At 46.9% G+C, this 17,560-nt stretch overlaps 1 protein-coding gene across 1 annotated transcript in view; it reads left to right on the forward strand.

The window, feature by feature from the left end:
• LOC112217226 (mast/stem cell growth factor receptor kita-like) overlaps positions 1 to 17,560 on the forward strand; it is a 64,630-nt gene that overhangs the window by 202 nt on the left and 46,868 nt on the right. The window contains exons 1-6 of the mRNA XM_042314149.1: positions 1 to 152; positions 11,834 to 12,121; positions 12,532 to 12,816; positions 13,426 to 13,565; positions 13,896 to 14,064; positions 14,519 to 14,708. The exon at positions 1 to 152 is cut by the window's left edge and continues 202 nt beyond it. Of these exons, the coding sequence (XP_042170083.1) occupies positions 98 to 152; positions 11,834 to 12,121; positions 12,532 to 12,816; positions 13,426 to 13,565; positions 13,896 to 14,064; positions 14,519 to 14,708 (1,127 nt within the window). The 5' untranslated portion in view covers positions 1 to 97. The remainder of the gene's footprint in view (positions 153 to 11,833; positions 12,122 to 12,531; positions 12,817 to 13,425; positions 13,566 to 13,895; positions 14,065 to 14,518; positions 14,709 to 17,560) is intronic.

The raw sequence follows: 17,560 nt of genomic DNA on the forward strand, positions 1-17,560 counted from the left end.
TGACCCGCTACGCAGTTCACTGTACGGGTAGAGACGACAACTTTAGACACACACACAAGTCCAGACGCATGGGGTAGGATTAACAACACAGCTAATCATGAGAGACAACTGGATTCTAGTTATCATGCAGTTTCTGTTGTTTCCGCGGACAGGTGAGTCGCCACGTTTTTCACGTGCTGTTTATTGTGGTTTTACTGTTTTAGGTTTTGGTTGTGGTTTATATATAGCGTGTGTTGTGTTTTATATATAGCGTGTATGGATGGTTATGTTATGGTTTATATTTGGCGTATATGGTTATGTTGTGGTTTATATTTGGCGTATATGGTTATGTTGTGGTTTATCCAATATCCTGTGGTTGATTATACACCATATATACAAAGGTATGTGGACACCCCTTAAAATGTGTGGATCGGGCTATTTCCACCTCACCCGTTGCAAATCGAGCACACAGACATGCAATCTCCATTGGGAAACATTGTCAGTAGAATGGCCTTCCTGAAGACCTCGGTGACTTTCATCGTGGCACCGTCATAGGATGCCACCTTTCCAACTAGTCAGTTCATACAATGTCTGCCGTGCTGGAGCTGCCCCCCGGTCAACTGTAAGTTCTGTTATTGTGAAGAGAAAAGTCTAGGAGCAACAACGTCTCAGTGATATGCCACACAAGCTAACAGAACGGGACCGCGCAACGTAGTGCTTAAAAATAGTTTGTCCTCCGTTGCAACACTCACTACCGAGTTCCAAACGGCCTCTGGAAGCGACGTCAGCACAGGAACTGTTCATGACAAGAACTGTTCATCGGGAGCTTCAATGGGTTTCCATGGGTTTCCATGGGTTTCCATGGCCGAGCAGCCGCACACAAGCCTAAGATCACCATGCGCAATGCAAAGCTTCGGCTGGAGTGGTTGAACTCTGGAGCAGTTGAAACGCGTTCTCTGGAGTGAAGAATAACGCTTCACCATCTGGCAGTCCGATGGATGAATCTGGGTTTGGCCAACTGTAAAGTTTGGTGGAGGAGGAATAATGGTCTGGGCTTTTGGTCATAGTGTAGGTAGACCTACCATGGGGGTGTAGTCTAATACATGTCGTTTCGGGTGTTGGTATGGAGTGGGGTTGTGTTGGTATGGAGTGGGGTTGTGTTGGTATGGAGTGGGGTTGTGTTGGTACGGAGTGGGGTTGTGTTGGTAGGGAGTGGGGTTGTGTTGGTAGGGAGTGGGGTTGTGTTGGTAGGGAGTGGGGTTGTGTTGGTATGGAGTGGGGTTGTGTTGGTACGGAGTGGGGTTGTGTTGGTACGGAGTGGGGTTGTGTTGGTAGGGAGTGGGGTTGTGTTGGTAGGGAGTGGGGTTGTGTTGATATGGAGTGGGGTTGTGTTGATATGGAGTGGGGTTGTGCTGGTATGGAGTGGGGTTGTGCTGGTATGGAGTGGGGTTGTGCTGGTATGGAGTGGGGTTGTGCTGGTACGGAGTGGGGTTGTGCTGGTACGGAGTGGGGTTGTGCTGGTACGGAGTGGGGTTGTGCTGGTACGGAGTGGGGTTGTGCTGGTACGGAGTGGGGTTGTGCTGGTACGGAGTGGGGTTGTGTTGGTACGGAGTGGGGTTGTGTTGGTAGGGAGTGGGGTTGTGTTGGTATGGAGTGGGGTTGTGTTGATATGGAGTGGGGTTGTGCTGGTATGGAGTGGGGTTGTGCTGGTATGGAGTGGGGTTGTGCTGGTATGGGTGGGGTGGGGTTGTGCTGGTACGGAGTGGGGTTGTGCTGGTACGGAGTGGGGTTGCGCTGGTACGGAGTGGGGTTGTGCTGGTACGGAGTGGGGTTGTGGTACGGAGTGGGGTTGTGCTGGTACGGAGTGGGGTTGTGCTGGTACGGAGGGTGGGGTTGTGCTGGTACGGAGTGGGGTGGGGTTGTGCTGGTAGGGAGTGGGGTTGTGTTGGTGTGGGGTTGGGTTGTGTTGGTAGGGAGTGGGGTTGTGTTGGTAGGGAGTGGGGGGGTTGTGTTGGTAGGGAGTGGGGTTGTGGGTTGGGTTGTGTTGGTACGGAGTGGGGTGGGGTTGTGTTGGTATGGAGTGGGGTTGTGTTGGTATGGAGTGGGGTTGTGTTGGTACGGAGTGGGGTTGTGTTGTGTTGGTATGGAGTGGGGTTGTGTTGGTAGGGAGTGGGGTTGTGTTGGTATGGAGTGGGGTTGTGCTGGTATGGAGTGGGGTTGTGTTGGTAGGGATGGGGGTTGTGTTGGTACGGAGTGGGGTTGTGTTGGTACGGCGTGGGGTTGTGTTGGTATGGAGTGAGGTTGTGTTGGTATGGAGTGGGGTTGTGTTGTGTTGGTACGGAGTGGGGTTGTGTTGTGTTGGTACGGAGTGCGGTTGTGTTGGTACGGAGTGGGGTTGTGTTGTGTTGGTACGGAGTGGGGTTGTGTTGGTACGGAGTGCGGTTGTGTTGGTACGGAGTGGGGTTGTGTTGGTAGGGTAGGGTGGGGTTGTGTTGGTAGGGAGTGGGGTTGTGTTGGTAGGGAGTGGGGTTGTGTTGGTATGGAGCTTTCCCGGCACTTCCTTGGCCAATGGCCTGTTCTGTATTTTATCGCATCATCTTGGACATTTTAGCTTATTAGGCTATTCCATTGTTTTGTTATGCATGGTAACACACACACACACACTGTTTTGGTTATCCAATTAATTATTCATACATTTTAGCAACATATGTTGGCTTCCGCGCATAACAGGTGGCAGCAGGCAGGCTAAACATGTCTGGACGTCCGGCCCATGTTGTTTACATTGTTATTACCAGGCTACTGGACTTCAGATGTAGAATAGGCTGATCTGATGCAATAAGCCCATGTTTATTCAACACAGGGCTTAGGCAGGCAGACACACACACACACACACACACACACACACACACACACAGTGGAAGTTGCTGGATATTGGCAGGAACTGGAACAGATTCTTGCGACATGTGGCCGTACATTGTCATGCTGAACCATGAGGTGATGGAGGCGGATGAATGGCACGACAGCGAGTGGATTTCATCACGGTGAATCTCTGTGAATAAAAATGTGCACTGATAAAAATGCAATTGTGTTCGTTGTCCGTAGCTTATGCCTGCCCATACTATAACCCCACCGCCACCACGGGGCACTCTGTTCACAACGTTGACATCAGCAAACCACTCGCCCACACAACGCCATACACGTGTGGTCTGCGGTTGTGAGGCCGGTTGGACTTACTGCCAAATTCTCTAAAATGATGTTGGAGGTGGCTTATGGTAGAGAAATGAACATTAAAATGATTTGGCAACAGCTCTGGTGGACATTCCTGCAGTCAGCATGCCAAAAGCACGCTCCCTGAAAACTTGAGACATCTGTAGCATTGTGTTGTGTGACTAAACTGCACATTTTGGAGTGGCCCTTTTTATAGTCCCCCCCCCAGCACAAGGTGCACCTGTGTAGTGATCATGCTGTTTAATCAGCTTCTTGATATGCCACACCTGTCAGGTGGATGGATTATCTTGGGGCAAAAGGAGAAATGCTCACTAAAAGAAATGTAAACAATTTGTGCACAAAGTTTAAGAGAAATAAGCTTTTTTTTGTGCGTATGGAACATTTCTGGGATCTTTTTTATTTCAGCTCATGAAACGTGGGAACAACACTTTACACGTTGTGTTGATATTGTTGTTCAGTATATATATATATTTACAGTGTACTGTTGTACACACACACACACTAACACACACACACACACTGACACACACACACACACACACACTGAGACACACACACACACACACACACACACACACACACACACACACTGAGACACAGACACACACACAGACACACACACACACACACTGAGACACACACACACACACTGAGACACACACACACACACACACACACACACTGAGACACAGACACACACACACACTGAGACACAGACACAAAACACACACACACACACACACTGAGACACAGACACAGACACACACACACACACACACACACACACACACACTGAGACACAGACACAGACACACACACACACACACACTGAGACACAGACACACACACACACACACACACTGAGACACAGACACACACACACACACACAGACACACACACACACACACACACACTGAGACACAGACACAGACACACACACACACACACACACTGAGACACAGACACAGGTGCACACACACACACTGAGACACAGACACACACAACACTGTACACAGGTACACACACACACAGACACTTTTCACACCTGGAACAGACACACACACACACACAGACACAGACACACACACACACACACACTGAGACACACACACACACACAGACACAGACACACACACACACACACAGACACAGACACCACACACTTACACACACTGAGACACAGACACACACACACAACAGACACACACAGCACACACTGAGACACAGACACAGACACACACACACACACAGACACAGACACACACAGACACAGATCCACACAGACACAGACACAGGTACAAACACACACACACAGACACACACACACACACAGACAGACACACACACAACCCACACACACACTGAGACACAGTTAACCCACACACAGACACAGTTAACACACACTGAGACACAGACACAGAACACCACACACTGAGACACAGTTAACCACACACACAGACACAGACACAACACACACTGAGACACAGACCACACACACACACACACACAGACACAGTTAACACACACTGAGACACAGACACAGAACCACACACACACAGACACAGTTAACCCACACACACACACACACACAGTTAACCACACTGAGACACAGACACAAAACACCAGTTGCCCTGAACAGACACACACTGTTCACTGAGACACACACACACACACACACACACACACACAGACACACTGAGACACAGTTAACCCACACACACACACCACACAGACCAGACACTGAGACACACACACACACCAGTTAACACACACTGAGACAGACCAGTTAACCCACAGACACAGACACTAGACCACACACACACACACACACACACACTGAGACCAGTTAACCACACTGTTCCTAGACCAGTTAACCCACTGTTCACTGAGACACACACAGACACAGACACAGACACAGGTGTATGCCCTATAATGTTGTTTATATCAAGCTGTAACGGTAGTGTAATCTGTCATCTTCAACCTGTCCCTTCAAGCCCAGAGTCACACTATTAGAAGTGGCACCCAATTCCCTAGTTAGTGCACTACTTTTGACCAGATATCTATGGGCCCTGGTTAAAAGTAGTGCACTAACTAGGGAATAGGGTGCCATTTGGGAGGCTGACTATGTATTTGCATAACTGTATCCCAAGGTAGTTGGTCGTATCCGGGCTTTTCCCAGGAAAAGGCGTGTGTGTGTGTGTGTGTGTGTTGTAGACCAGTTAACCCACTGTTCCTAAAGCTGTTACCGCCACACCAGCAGTTACAAATCATGACGGCAGTCAAATTCCACTTAACCATTTAGTCGCTGTAACCATTGGTTGCAAGTTCAAATTCAGCGTAGCCTAGTGGTTAGAGCGTTGGACTAGTAACCTAAAGGTTGCAAGTTCAAATCCCCAGCTGACAAGGTACAAATCTGTTGTTCTGCCCCTGAACAGGCAGTTAACCCACTGTTCCTAGACCAGTTAACCCACTGTTCCTAGACCAGTTAACCCACTGTTCCTAGACCAGTTAACCCACTGTTCCTAGACCGGTTAACCCACTGTTCCTAAACCAGTTAACCCCAGTGTTCCTAGACCAGTTAACCCACTGTTCCTAGACCAGTTAAACCCACTGTTCCTAGACCAGTTAACCCACTGTTCCTAGACCAGTTAACCCACTGTTCCTAGACCAGTTAACCCACTGTTCCTAGACCAGTTAACCCACTGTTCCTAGACCAGTTAACCCACTGTTCCTAGACCAGTTAACCCACTGTTCCTAGACCAGTTAACCCACTGTTCCTAGACCAGTTAACCCACTGTTCCTAGACCAGTTAACCCACTGTTCCTAGACCAGTTAACCCACTGTTCCTAGACCAGTTAACCCACTGTTCCTAGACCAGTTAACCCACTGTTCCTAGACCAGTTAACCCACTGTTCCTAGACCAGTTAACCCACTGTTCCTAGACCAGTTAACCCCACTGTTCCTAGACCAGTTAACCCACTGTTCCTAGACCAGTTAACCCACTGTTCCTAGACCAGTTAACCCACTGTTCCTAGACCAGTTAACCCCACTGTTCCTAGACCAGTTAACCCACTGTTCCTAGACCAGTTAACCCACTGTTCCTAGACCAGTTAACCCACTGTTCCTAGACCAGTTAACCCACTGTTCCTAGACCAGTTAACCCACTGTTCCTAAACCAGTTAACCCACTGTTCCTAGACCAGTTAACCCACTGTTCCTAGACCAGTTAACTCACTGTTCCACTGTTCCTAGACCAGTTAACCCACTGTTCCTAGACCAGTTAACCCACTGTTCCACTGTTCCTAGACCAGTTAACCCACTGTTCCTAGACCAGTTAACCCACTGTTCCTAGACCAGTTAACCCACTGTTCCTAGACCAGTTAACTCACTGTTCCACTGTTCCTAGACCAGTTAACCCACTGTTCCTAGACCAGTTAACCCACTGTTCCACTGTTCCTAGACCAGTTAACCCACTGTTCCTAGACCAGTTAACCCACTGTTCCTAGACCAGTTAACCCACTGTTCCTAGACCAGTTAACCCACTGTTCCTAGACCAGTTAACCCACTGTTCCTAGACCAGTTAACCCACTGTTCCTAGACCAGTTAACCCACTGTTCCTAGACCGTCATATAAAATAAATAAAAGTAAAATACTGGGCTTCAAAACGGCACCCTATTCCCCTATGGGCTCTGGTCTAAAGTAGTGTACTATATAGGGAATAGGGCTCTGGTCTAAAGTAGTGCACTACATAGGGAATAGGGCTCTGGTCTAAAGTAGTGCACTACATAGGGAATAGGGCTCTGGTCTAAAGTAGTGCACTACATAGGGAATAGGGCTCTGGTCTAAAGTAGTGCACTACATAGGGAATAGGGCTCTGGTCTAAAGTAGTGCACTACATAGGGAATAGGGCTCTGGTCTAAAGTAGTGCACTATATAGGGAATAGGGCTCTGGTCTAAAGTAGTGCACTATATAGGGAATAGGGCTCTGGTCTAAAGTAGTGTACTATATAGGGAATAGGGCTCTGGTCTAAAGTAGTGCACTATATAGGGAATAGGGCCCTGGTCACTAGTAGTTCACTATATAGGGAATAGGGCTCTGGTCTAAAGTAGTGCACTACATAGGGAATAGGGCCCTGGTCACTAGTAGTTCACTATATAGGGAATAGGGCTCTGGTCTAAAGTAGTGCACTATATAGGGAATAGGGCTCTGGTCTAAAGTAACTATAGGGAAGTAGTAGCACTATATAGGGAATAGGGCTCTGGTCTAAAAGTAGTGTCACTATATAGGGAATAGGGCTCTGGTCTAAAGTAGTGCACTATATAGGGAATAGGGCTCTGGTCTAAAGTAGTGCACTATATAGGGAATAGGGCTCTGGTCTAAAGTAGTAGTTCACTATATAGGGAATAGGGCTCTGGTCTAAAGTAGTGCACTATATAGGGAATAGGGCCCTGGTCACTAGTAGTTCACTATATAGGGAATAGGGCTCTGGTCTAAAGTAGTGCACTATATAGGGAATAGGGCTCTGGTCAAAGTAGTGCACTATATAGGGAATAGGGCTCTGTGTAAAGTAGTGCACTACATAGGGAATAGGGCCCTGGTCACTAGTAGTTCACTATATAGGGAATAGGGCCCTGGTCTAAAGTAGTGCACTACATAGGGAATAGGGCCTAAAGTAGTGCACTACATAGGGAATAGGGCCCTGGTCACTAGTAGTTCACTATATAGGGAATAGGGCTCTGGTCTCACAAATGGAAAGCACTACTTTTGACCAGTTGGCACTATATAGGGAATAGGGCTCTGGTCACATATTTAGTAGTGCACTATATTTTTAGGGAATAGGGCTCTGGTCTAAAGTAGTGCACTACATAGGGAATATGGCTCTGGTCTAAAGTAGTGCACTACATAGGGAATAGGGCTTCTGACCAGAGTTGGCACCCTATTCCCTATGTAGTGCACTACTTTAGACCATATAGGGTGCCAACCCTGGTCAGAAGCCGTGCACTAAATATGGAATTAGGGTGCCAACTCTGGTCAGCAGTAGTGCACTACGTAGGGAATAGGGTGCCAACTCTGGTCAGAAGTAGTGCACTACATAGGGAATAGGGTGCCATTTGGAACAAAGCCCTAGACTTCTGAAGATCGACACATGATTTGCCTGGCAGGTTTTCCACCAACATGATCTTCATGTGACTAGGGTTGGCACCCTATTCTCATATTTAGTGGCACTACTGGCACCCTTCCCAGGGCCGTCAGTCCATGTCTGCATCACAAATGGAACCCTATAGGTGCACTACCACAGGGTTGGCACCCTATTCCATATTTAGTCACTATTCAGAGTTGGCACCCTATTCACAAATGGAACCCTATTCCATATTTAGTGCACTACTTTTGACCAGGGTTGGCACCCTATTCCATATTTAGTGCACTATTCCTTTTGAACAGGGTTGGCACCCTATTCCATATTTAGTGCACTACTTTTGAACAGAGTTGGCACTATTCCATATTTAGTGCACTACTTTTATTCCATTATTTAGTGCACTATTTTTGACCAGAGTTGGCACCTCTATTCCATATTTAGTCCATATTTTTTAGTGCACCCTATTCCTATTTTTGAACAGAGTTGGCACCTCTATTCCATATTTAGTGCACTACTTTTTTGCACCCTATTCCATATTTAGTGCACTAGAGGGTTGGCACCCTATTCCATATTTAGTGCACTATTTTTGACAGAGGGTTGGCACCTCTATTCCATATTTAGTGCTACATATTTAAATAAAGTTGGCACCCCATATTTAGTATCTACTTTTGAACAGAGTTGGCACCTCTATTCCATATTTAGTGCACTATTTTTGACGTGGTTCAGTTATCTTGGCATCTTTCCCTGGGGGAATAGGGTTTGCAGCTGTCATGGGGGAATTTTTAGGGCCCATGGGGGAATAGGGTTTAGGACGCTGACAGGTTGTGAATCTGAACTCTAACGAAACAACTTCATGACCCAAAATGTTTTTTTTTTTTTCTCTCCTCAAGAAGTCTATTGATTGGCTGCCAGGCTATGAATCTGAAGTCTATTGATTGGCTGCCAGGCTATGCAAATCATGTGTTAATCTTCAGAACTGAAAAACACAGGCTCTGTCCCAAATTGTACACTATTCATTTATGTAGTGCACTACTTTTGACCAGAGTTGGCACCCTATTCCCTATATAGTGCACTACGTCATACCAGAGTTGGCACCCTATTCTCTAATAGTGCACTACTTTTGACCAGAGTTGGCACCCTATTCCATATATAGTACACTACTTTTGACCAGGGTTGCCACCCTATTCCCTATGTAGTGCACTACTTTTGACCAGGGTTGGCACCCTATTCCCTATTTAGTTCACTACTTTTGACCAGGGTTGCCACCCTATTCCCTATGTAGTGCACTACTTTTGACCGGGACCAATAGGGACACAAAGGGAAAAAACACTTTTCTGACCCAAATGTCTTTCCTCCTCTAGAAGCCTGCTGATTGGCTGATTGGCTGATTGATTGATTCACCTTGTCAATGTCCTTATTTGTCTGTTATGGATAATGATGAGTTGAGCTGTTTGGGTTTTATGAGGTCATCACCAGACGTTGGTCCTAATTCTCCCTGTTGGAAGATCAAACCTTCAGCCAGATTGATGTAGGTCTATTAATAACTGTCCACTGTTACACCAGTCTGTTACTAGACTGAACCATGACTGTCCACTGTTACACCAGTCTGTTACACCAGTCTGTTACTAGACTGAACCATGACTGTCCACTGTTACACCAGTCTGTTACTAGACTGAACCATGACTGTCCACTGTTACACCAGTCTGTTTACTGAACCAGTCTGTTACTAGACTGAACCATGACTGTCCACTGTTACACCAGTCTGTTACTAGACTGAACCATGACTGTCCACTGTTACACCAGTCTGACTGAACCATGACTGTCCACTGTTACACCAGTCTGTTACACCAGTAGACTGACCATGAGTTACACCAGTCTACAGACTGAACCATGACTGTCCACTGTTACACCAGTCTGTTACTAGACTGAACCATGACTGTCCACTGTTTACACCAGTCTGTTACACCAGTCTGTTCTAGACTGAACCATGACTGTCCACTGTTACACCAGTTCTAGACTGAACCATGACTGTCCACTGTTACACCAGTCTGTTACACCAGTCTAGACTGAACCATAACTGTCCACTGTTACACCAGTCTGTTTACACCAGTCTAGTCCACTGAACCATGACTGTCCACTGTTACACCAGTCTGTTACTACACCAGTCTGTTACTAGACTGAACCATGACTGTCCACTGTTACACCAGTCTGTTACACCAGTCTGTTACTAGACTGAACCATGACTGTCCACTGTTACACCAGTCTGTTACTAGACTGAACCATGACTGTCCACTGTTAGACTGAACCAGTCCACTGTTACACCAGTCTGTTACTAGACTGAACCATGACTGTCCACTGTTACACCAGTCTGTTACACCAGTCTGTTACTAGACTGAACCATGACTGTCCACTGTTACACCAGTCTGTTACTAGACTGAACCATGACTGTCCACTGTTACACCAGTCTGTTACACCAGTCTGTTACACCAGTCTGTTACACCAGTCTGTTACTAGACTGAACCATGACTGTCCACTGTTACACCAGTCTAGACTGAACCATGACTGTCCACTGTTACACCAGTCTGTTACTAGACTGAACCATGACTGTCCACTGTTACACCAGTCTGTTACACCAGTCTGTTACTAGACTGAACCATGACTGTCCACTGTTACACCAGTCTGTACACCAGTCTGTTACTGAACCATGACTGTACACCACTGTTACACCAGTCTGTTTAGACTGAACCATGACTGTCTGTTACTAGACTGAACCATGACTGTCCACTGTTACACCAGTCTGTTACTAGACTGAACCATGACTGTCCACTGTTACACCAGTCTGTTACACCAGTCTGTTACTAGACTGAACCATGACTGTCCACTGTTACACCAGTCTGTTACACCAGTCTGTTACTAGACTGAACCATGACTGTCCACTGTTACACCAGTCTGTTACTAGACTGAACCATGACTGTCCACTGTTACACCAGTCTGTTACTAGACTGAACCATGACTGTCCACTGTTACACCAGTCTGTTACTAGACTGAACCATGACTGTCCACTGTTACACCAGTCTGTTACTAGACTGAACCATGACTGTCCACTGTTACACCAGTCTGTTACACCAGTCTGTTACTAGACTGAACCATGACTGTCCACTGTCTGTTACTAGACTGAACCAGTCTGTTACACCAGTCTGTTACTAGACTGAACCATGACTGTCTAAAGAATCTCCTTGGGTGACATGACATTTTTATTTTCTATTCTACTCCAATATTTCTATTCACTCACGATGCTACCTTTTCTGTGTGCAGGTTTTTGTCCTAGCCCAGCTCTGACACACCTAAATCAACTTTCCGTGGTCTAAATTTAATTAATTTAAATTTGTGTTGTTACAGTGCTGGGCTTGAACAAAAGCCTAGACACACAGCCATTACAGCCTAGTCGACTGTATACCATATATGGGCATGTTCCGTGTGTCCAACAGGTTGGTCCAATCCCGTCATCTTCCCCAGCGGACCTCACCTGGTGGTTCCGAAAGGCGGTGCTCTGGAACTCCGCTGCCATGACAACAACACCAACACTCCATCCACTGTTGTTTCACGGGGGTTGAGGTGGCAGAGAGAGAGGGGCAGGCGGCTGGAGGGGGAGGTAGAGGAGGGAGGAGGGGTAGTGTTTGTTAGGGTGCAGTCTGCCCAGGGATATCACATGGGACGATACGCCTGTATCAACAACAACACCAAGGAGCACTCCTCCATCTACGTCTTTGTGAAAGGTGAGAGGTGTGTGTTGGGTGTGTGTGTGTGTGTGTGTGTTTGTCTATGACTCTGTCTATGTAGGCTTTTCTCTCTGTCTCTCTCTCTCTGTCTGTATGTCTCTCTCTCTCTGTCTCTGTCTCCGTCTCTCTCTCTCTCTGTCTCTGTCTCTGTCTCTGTCTCTCTGTCTCTCTCTGTCTCTCTCTCTGTCTCTCTCTCTGTCTCTCTCTGTCTCTCTCTCTCTCTCTTTCTGTCTCTCTCTGTCTCTCTCTCTCTCTCTCTCTCTGTATCTGTGAGCATATGTATCACCCTCCCTCCCTTCCCTATGTTGTCTTGCATAAACCCAATCTCTCCATCTCTTCTGTTTTCCTACCTAACCCAAATTCCCTCTCTCCTCTCCTATCCCCCCGTCTCTCCCTCCCACCCCCAGACCCCCAGAGTCCGTTTCAGCGTTCTATGGTGAACGGCATTCTGGTCCGCGTCGGGGAGAACCTGACTTTACCATGCCTGGTCACCGACCCTGATGTGACCCCCGTGACCTTACAGACCTGTGACTTACAACCTTTACCCTCCGACCTCCATTACCAGTCCGACCCCCAGCGCGGCGTCATCATCGGCAACGCCAGGAAGGAGTACGAGGGTTGCTACATATGCTTGGGCGAGCTGGCAGGTGCCACCGTGAGGTCGAGCCAGTATACTGTGGACGTACGGCTAGGTGAGAGGGGGAGAGGGAAAGAAAGGAGATGTTCGAGGGATGGATGTTGGAAGTAGGGAGGGAAAAAGAGATCTCCAGGCAGCATACTCGTTTTTGCATACACAGAATTTGTGCCTCAAATCACCTCTGTGACTCTATGTTAACAGTTAGACATGGACCACCTCTATGTGACTCTATGTTAACAGTTAAACATGAACCACCTCTATGTGACTCTATGTTAACAGTTAGACATGGACCACCTCTATGTGACTCTATGTTAACAGTTAGACATGGACCACCTCTATGTGACTCTATGTTAACAGTTAAACATGAACCACCTCTATGTGACTCTATGTTAACAGTTAAACATGAACCACCTCTATGTGACTCTATGTTAACAGTTAAACATGGACCACCTCTATGTGACTCTATGTTAACAGTTAAACATGAACCACCTCTATGTGACTCTATGTTAACAGTTAGACATGGACCACCTCTATGTGACTCTATGTTAACAGTTAGACATGGACCACCTCTATGTTAACAGTTAAACATGGTCCAGCTCCAAACAGGGTCCTGTCTGACGTACTGTATGTTTATATCCACCCTCCCTCTCCTCTGCCCACCCAGTCCCTGAGCAGCCTCCAGTGATCAGTCTGTCCCAGAGAGAGAGGGTGATCCTGAGGAGAGGAGAGCAGTTTGAGATCACCTGCAGCTCCTCCAACCTCAACCCTGACTTCAGCATTAATTGGGACTTCCCTGTTGGAGCGGTGAGACTGGCTTCATACTGACTCTCTGTCTCTCTCTGTCTCTCTTTCTGTCTGTCTCTCACTCTCTCTGTCTCTCACTCTCTGTCTCTCTCCCTTTCTCTGTCTCTCTCCCTTTCTCTCTCTCTCTCCCTTTCTCTCCCTCTCTCCCTTTCTCTCTCTGTCACTCTCTTTCTCTCTCCCTTTCTCTCTCTCTCTCTCTCCCCCCTGTCTTTATCAAAGGTAATAGACGTTATATAGTGCCACAACGTAGTAACTTCTACCATTACACTAACCATGACCCACCTGAGAGTCCAGTATAGTGAACCCCTGAACTCTGACCCCTGTCTGCAGCGTGCCTTCCAGGCCCACACCTCCCACATCCTGGCTGGTTCCCGTGGTTACCAACGCTCCACCTCCCTCTGGATCACCTCTGTCAACCAATCAGACGCCGGGACATACCGATGCCACGCCCACAACGAGAGGGGCGCCACCGCCGATACCCTGCACCTGGATGTCCGTGGTGAGTGTGTGTGTGCGTGCGTGCGTGCGTGTGTGTGTGTGTGTTTGAGTCTTGCAAAGACAGAACCTCAATGATGGAATTTGTTAACCTCTATAACACTGTAACTGATGATAGTCTAACCCTGTCAGAGAGAGGGAGAGTCTAACCCTGTCAGAGAGAGGGAGAGTCTAACCCTGTCAGAGAGAGGGAGAGTCTAACCCTGTCAGAGAGAGGGAGAGTCTAACCCTGTCAGAGAGAGGGAGAGTCTAACCCTGTCAGAGAGGGGGAGAGTCTAACCCTGTCAGAGAGAGGGAGAGTCTAACCCTGTCAGAGAGAGTGAGGGCCTCACCCTGTCAGAGAGAGGGAGGGCCTCACCCTGTCAGAGAGAGGGAGAGCCTCACCCTGTCAGAGAGAGGGAGAGCCTCACCCTGTCAGAGAGAGGGAGAGCCTCACCCTGTGTGTGTTCCCCCTCCAGAGCGAGGCTTCATCAGTATGCTGGGTGACTCCCGGCCTAGCCAGTCTGCTGTCAGAGAAGGGGAGAGCCTAAGCCTCAGGGTAGAGTTTGAGTCTTATCCCAGACCAGGCACTCTGTCCTGGGCTTACAACGGCAAGACCCTCCACAACACCACGGAGCACGTCATCACTGCCCAACGACACCGATACAGGTACTCTCCACAGACAGATACACGCTCTAGTCACATGGGACATCAGTGTGAGGGTTCAGAGAGAAAATGTCTGCCCCAGTGTAATATCTCATTCAATCATTTTATTTTAATAACTGTGTGCAGAAGTGCAGACAGGGTAGCGGCAGGGTAGCCTAGTGGTTAGAGCATTGGACTAGTAACCGGAAGGTTGCAAGTTCAAACCCCCGAGCTGACAAGGTACAAATCTGTCGTTCTGCCCCTGAACAGGCAGTTCCCACTGTTCCTAGGCCAGTTAACCCCACTGTTCCTAGGCCAGTTAACCCCACTGTTCCTAGGCCAGTTAACCCCACTGTTCCCAGGCCAGTTAACCCACTGTTCCCAGGCCAGTTAACCCACTGTTCCCAGGCCAGTTAACCCACTGTTCCTAGACCAGTTAACCCACTGTTCCTAGACCAGTTAACCCACTGTTCCTAGACCAGTTAACCCACTGTTCCTAGACCAGTTAAACCCACTGTTCCTAGACCAGTTAACCCCACTGTTCCTAGACCAGTTAACCCACTGTTCCTAGACCAGTTAACCCCACTGTTCCTAGGCCGTCATTGAAAATAAGAATTTGTTCTTAACTGACTTGCCCTAGCTAAATAAAAATAAAAAACATACAAAATGATTTTAAAATAATAATAATTTTACCTTAAAAAAATAGTTTTTGGGGGATACTAAAAGAACAATATGTTAATTAGATTAAATCCACTATTTCAGCGTTACATCAAACAGTATTCAAATACATCAAATGGACAATGAAGAGGAAGATAAATATCTCTTAAAGAGCCACTCCACTTTTCAACCTCATTATCTCATTATCTCCAGCCAACCTCATGTTCATTATCTCATTATCGCCAGCCAGCCTCATGTTCATTATCTCATTATCGCCAGCCAGCCTCATGTTCATTATCTCATTATCGCCAGCCAGCCTCATGTTCATTATCTCATTATCGCCAGCCAGCCTCATGTTCATTATCTCATTATCGCCAACCAGCCTCATGTTCATTATCTCATTATCGCCAGCCAGCCTCATGTTCATTATCTCATTATCGCCAACCAGCCTCATGTTCATTATCTCATTATCGCCAACCAGCCTCATGTTCATTAGCTCATTATCGCCAGCCAGCCTCATGTTCATTATCTCATTATCGCCAGCCAGCCTCATGTTCATTATCTCATTATCTCCAGCCAGCCTCATGTTCATTATCTCATTATCGCCAGCCAGCCTCATGTTCATTATCTCATTATCGCCAACCAGCCTCATGTTCATTATCTCATTATCGCCAGCCAGCCTCATGTTCATTATCTCATTATCGCCAACCAGCCTCATGTTCATTATCTCATTATCGCCAACCAGCCTCATGTTCATTAGCTCATTATCGCCAGCCAGCCTCATGTTCATTATCTCATTATCGCCAGCCAGCCTCATGTTCATTATCTCATTATCTCCAGCCAGCCTCATGTTCATTATCTCATTGTCTCCAGCCAACCTCATGTTCATTATCTCATTATCTCCAGCCAACCTCGTGTTCATTATCACCAGCCAACCTCATGTTCATTATCTCAGCCAACCTCATGTTCATTATCTCATTGTCTCCAGCCAACCTCATGTTCATTATCTCATTATCTCCAGCCAACCTCGTGTTCATTATCTCATTGTCTCCAGCCAACCTCATGTTCATTATCTCATTATCGCCAGCCAGCCTCATGTTCATTATCTCAATACCTCCAGCTAACCTCGTGTTCATTGTCTCCAGCCAACCTCATGTTCATTATCTCATTGTCTCCAGCCAACCTCGTGTTCATTATCACCAGCCAACCTCATGTTCATTATCTCAGCCAACCTCATGTTCATTATCTCAGCCAACCTCATGTTCATTATCTCATTGTCTCCAGCCAACCTCGTGTTCATTATCTCATTACCTCCAGCCAAACTCATGTTCATTATCTCATTACCTCCAGCCAAACTCATGTTCATTATCTCATTATCTCCAGCCAACATCATGTTCATTATCTCAGCCAACCTCGTGTTCATTATCTCATTATCTCCAGCCAACATCATGTTCATTATCTCAGCCAACCTCATGTTCATTATCTCATTATATCCAGTCGATCCCTGTTTACAGGGATAATTCTGGAAGGTTACAGGGTTCATTCTGGGGGTTACAGGGTTAATTCTACATGGTTACAGGGTTAATTCTGGATGGTTACAGAGTTATTCTGGATGGTTACAGGGTTAATTCTGGATGGTTACAGGGTTAATTCTACATGGTTACAGGGTTAATTCTACATGGTTACGGGGTTAATTCTACATGGTTACAGGGTTAATTCTACATGGTTACGGGGTTAATTCTGGATGGTTACAGGGTTAATTCTGGATGGTTACAGGGTTAATTCTGGATGGTTACAGGGTTAATTCTGGATGGTTACAGGGTTAATTCTGCGTGGTTACAGGGTTAATTCTGGAAGGTTACAGGGTTAATTCTGGATGGTTACAGGGTTAATTCCACGTGGTTACAGGGTTAATTCTGCATGGTTACAGGGTTAATTCTGCATGGTTACAGGGTTAATTCTGCATGGTTACAGGGTTAATTCTGGATGGTTACAGGGTTAATTCTGGATGGTTACAGGGTTAATTCCTCATGGTTACAGGGTTAATTCTGGATGGTTACAGGGTTAATTCTGGATGGTTACAGGGTTAATTCCGCGTGGTTACAGGGTTAATTCTGGAAGGTTACAGGGTTAATTCTGATTGGTTACATGGTTAATTCTGGATGGTTACATGGTTAATTCTGGATGGTTACAGGGTTAATTCTGGATGGTTACAGGGT

Source organism: Oncorhynchus tshawytscha, unplaced genomic scaffold (assembly GCF_018296145.1).
Source record: "Oncorhynchus tshawytscha isolate Ot180627B unplaced genomic scaffold, Otsh_v2.0 Un_contig_2685_pilon_pilon, whole genome shotgun sequence".
NCBI classification, from domain to species: Eukaryota; Metazoa; Chordata; class Actinopteri; order Salmoniformes; family Salmonidae; genus Oncorhynchus; species Oncorhynchus tshawytscha.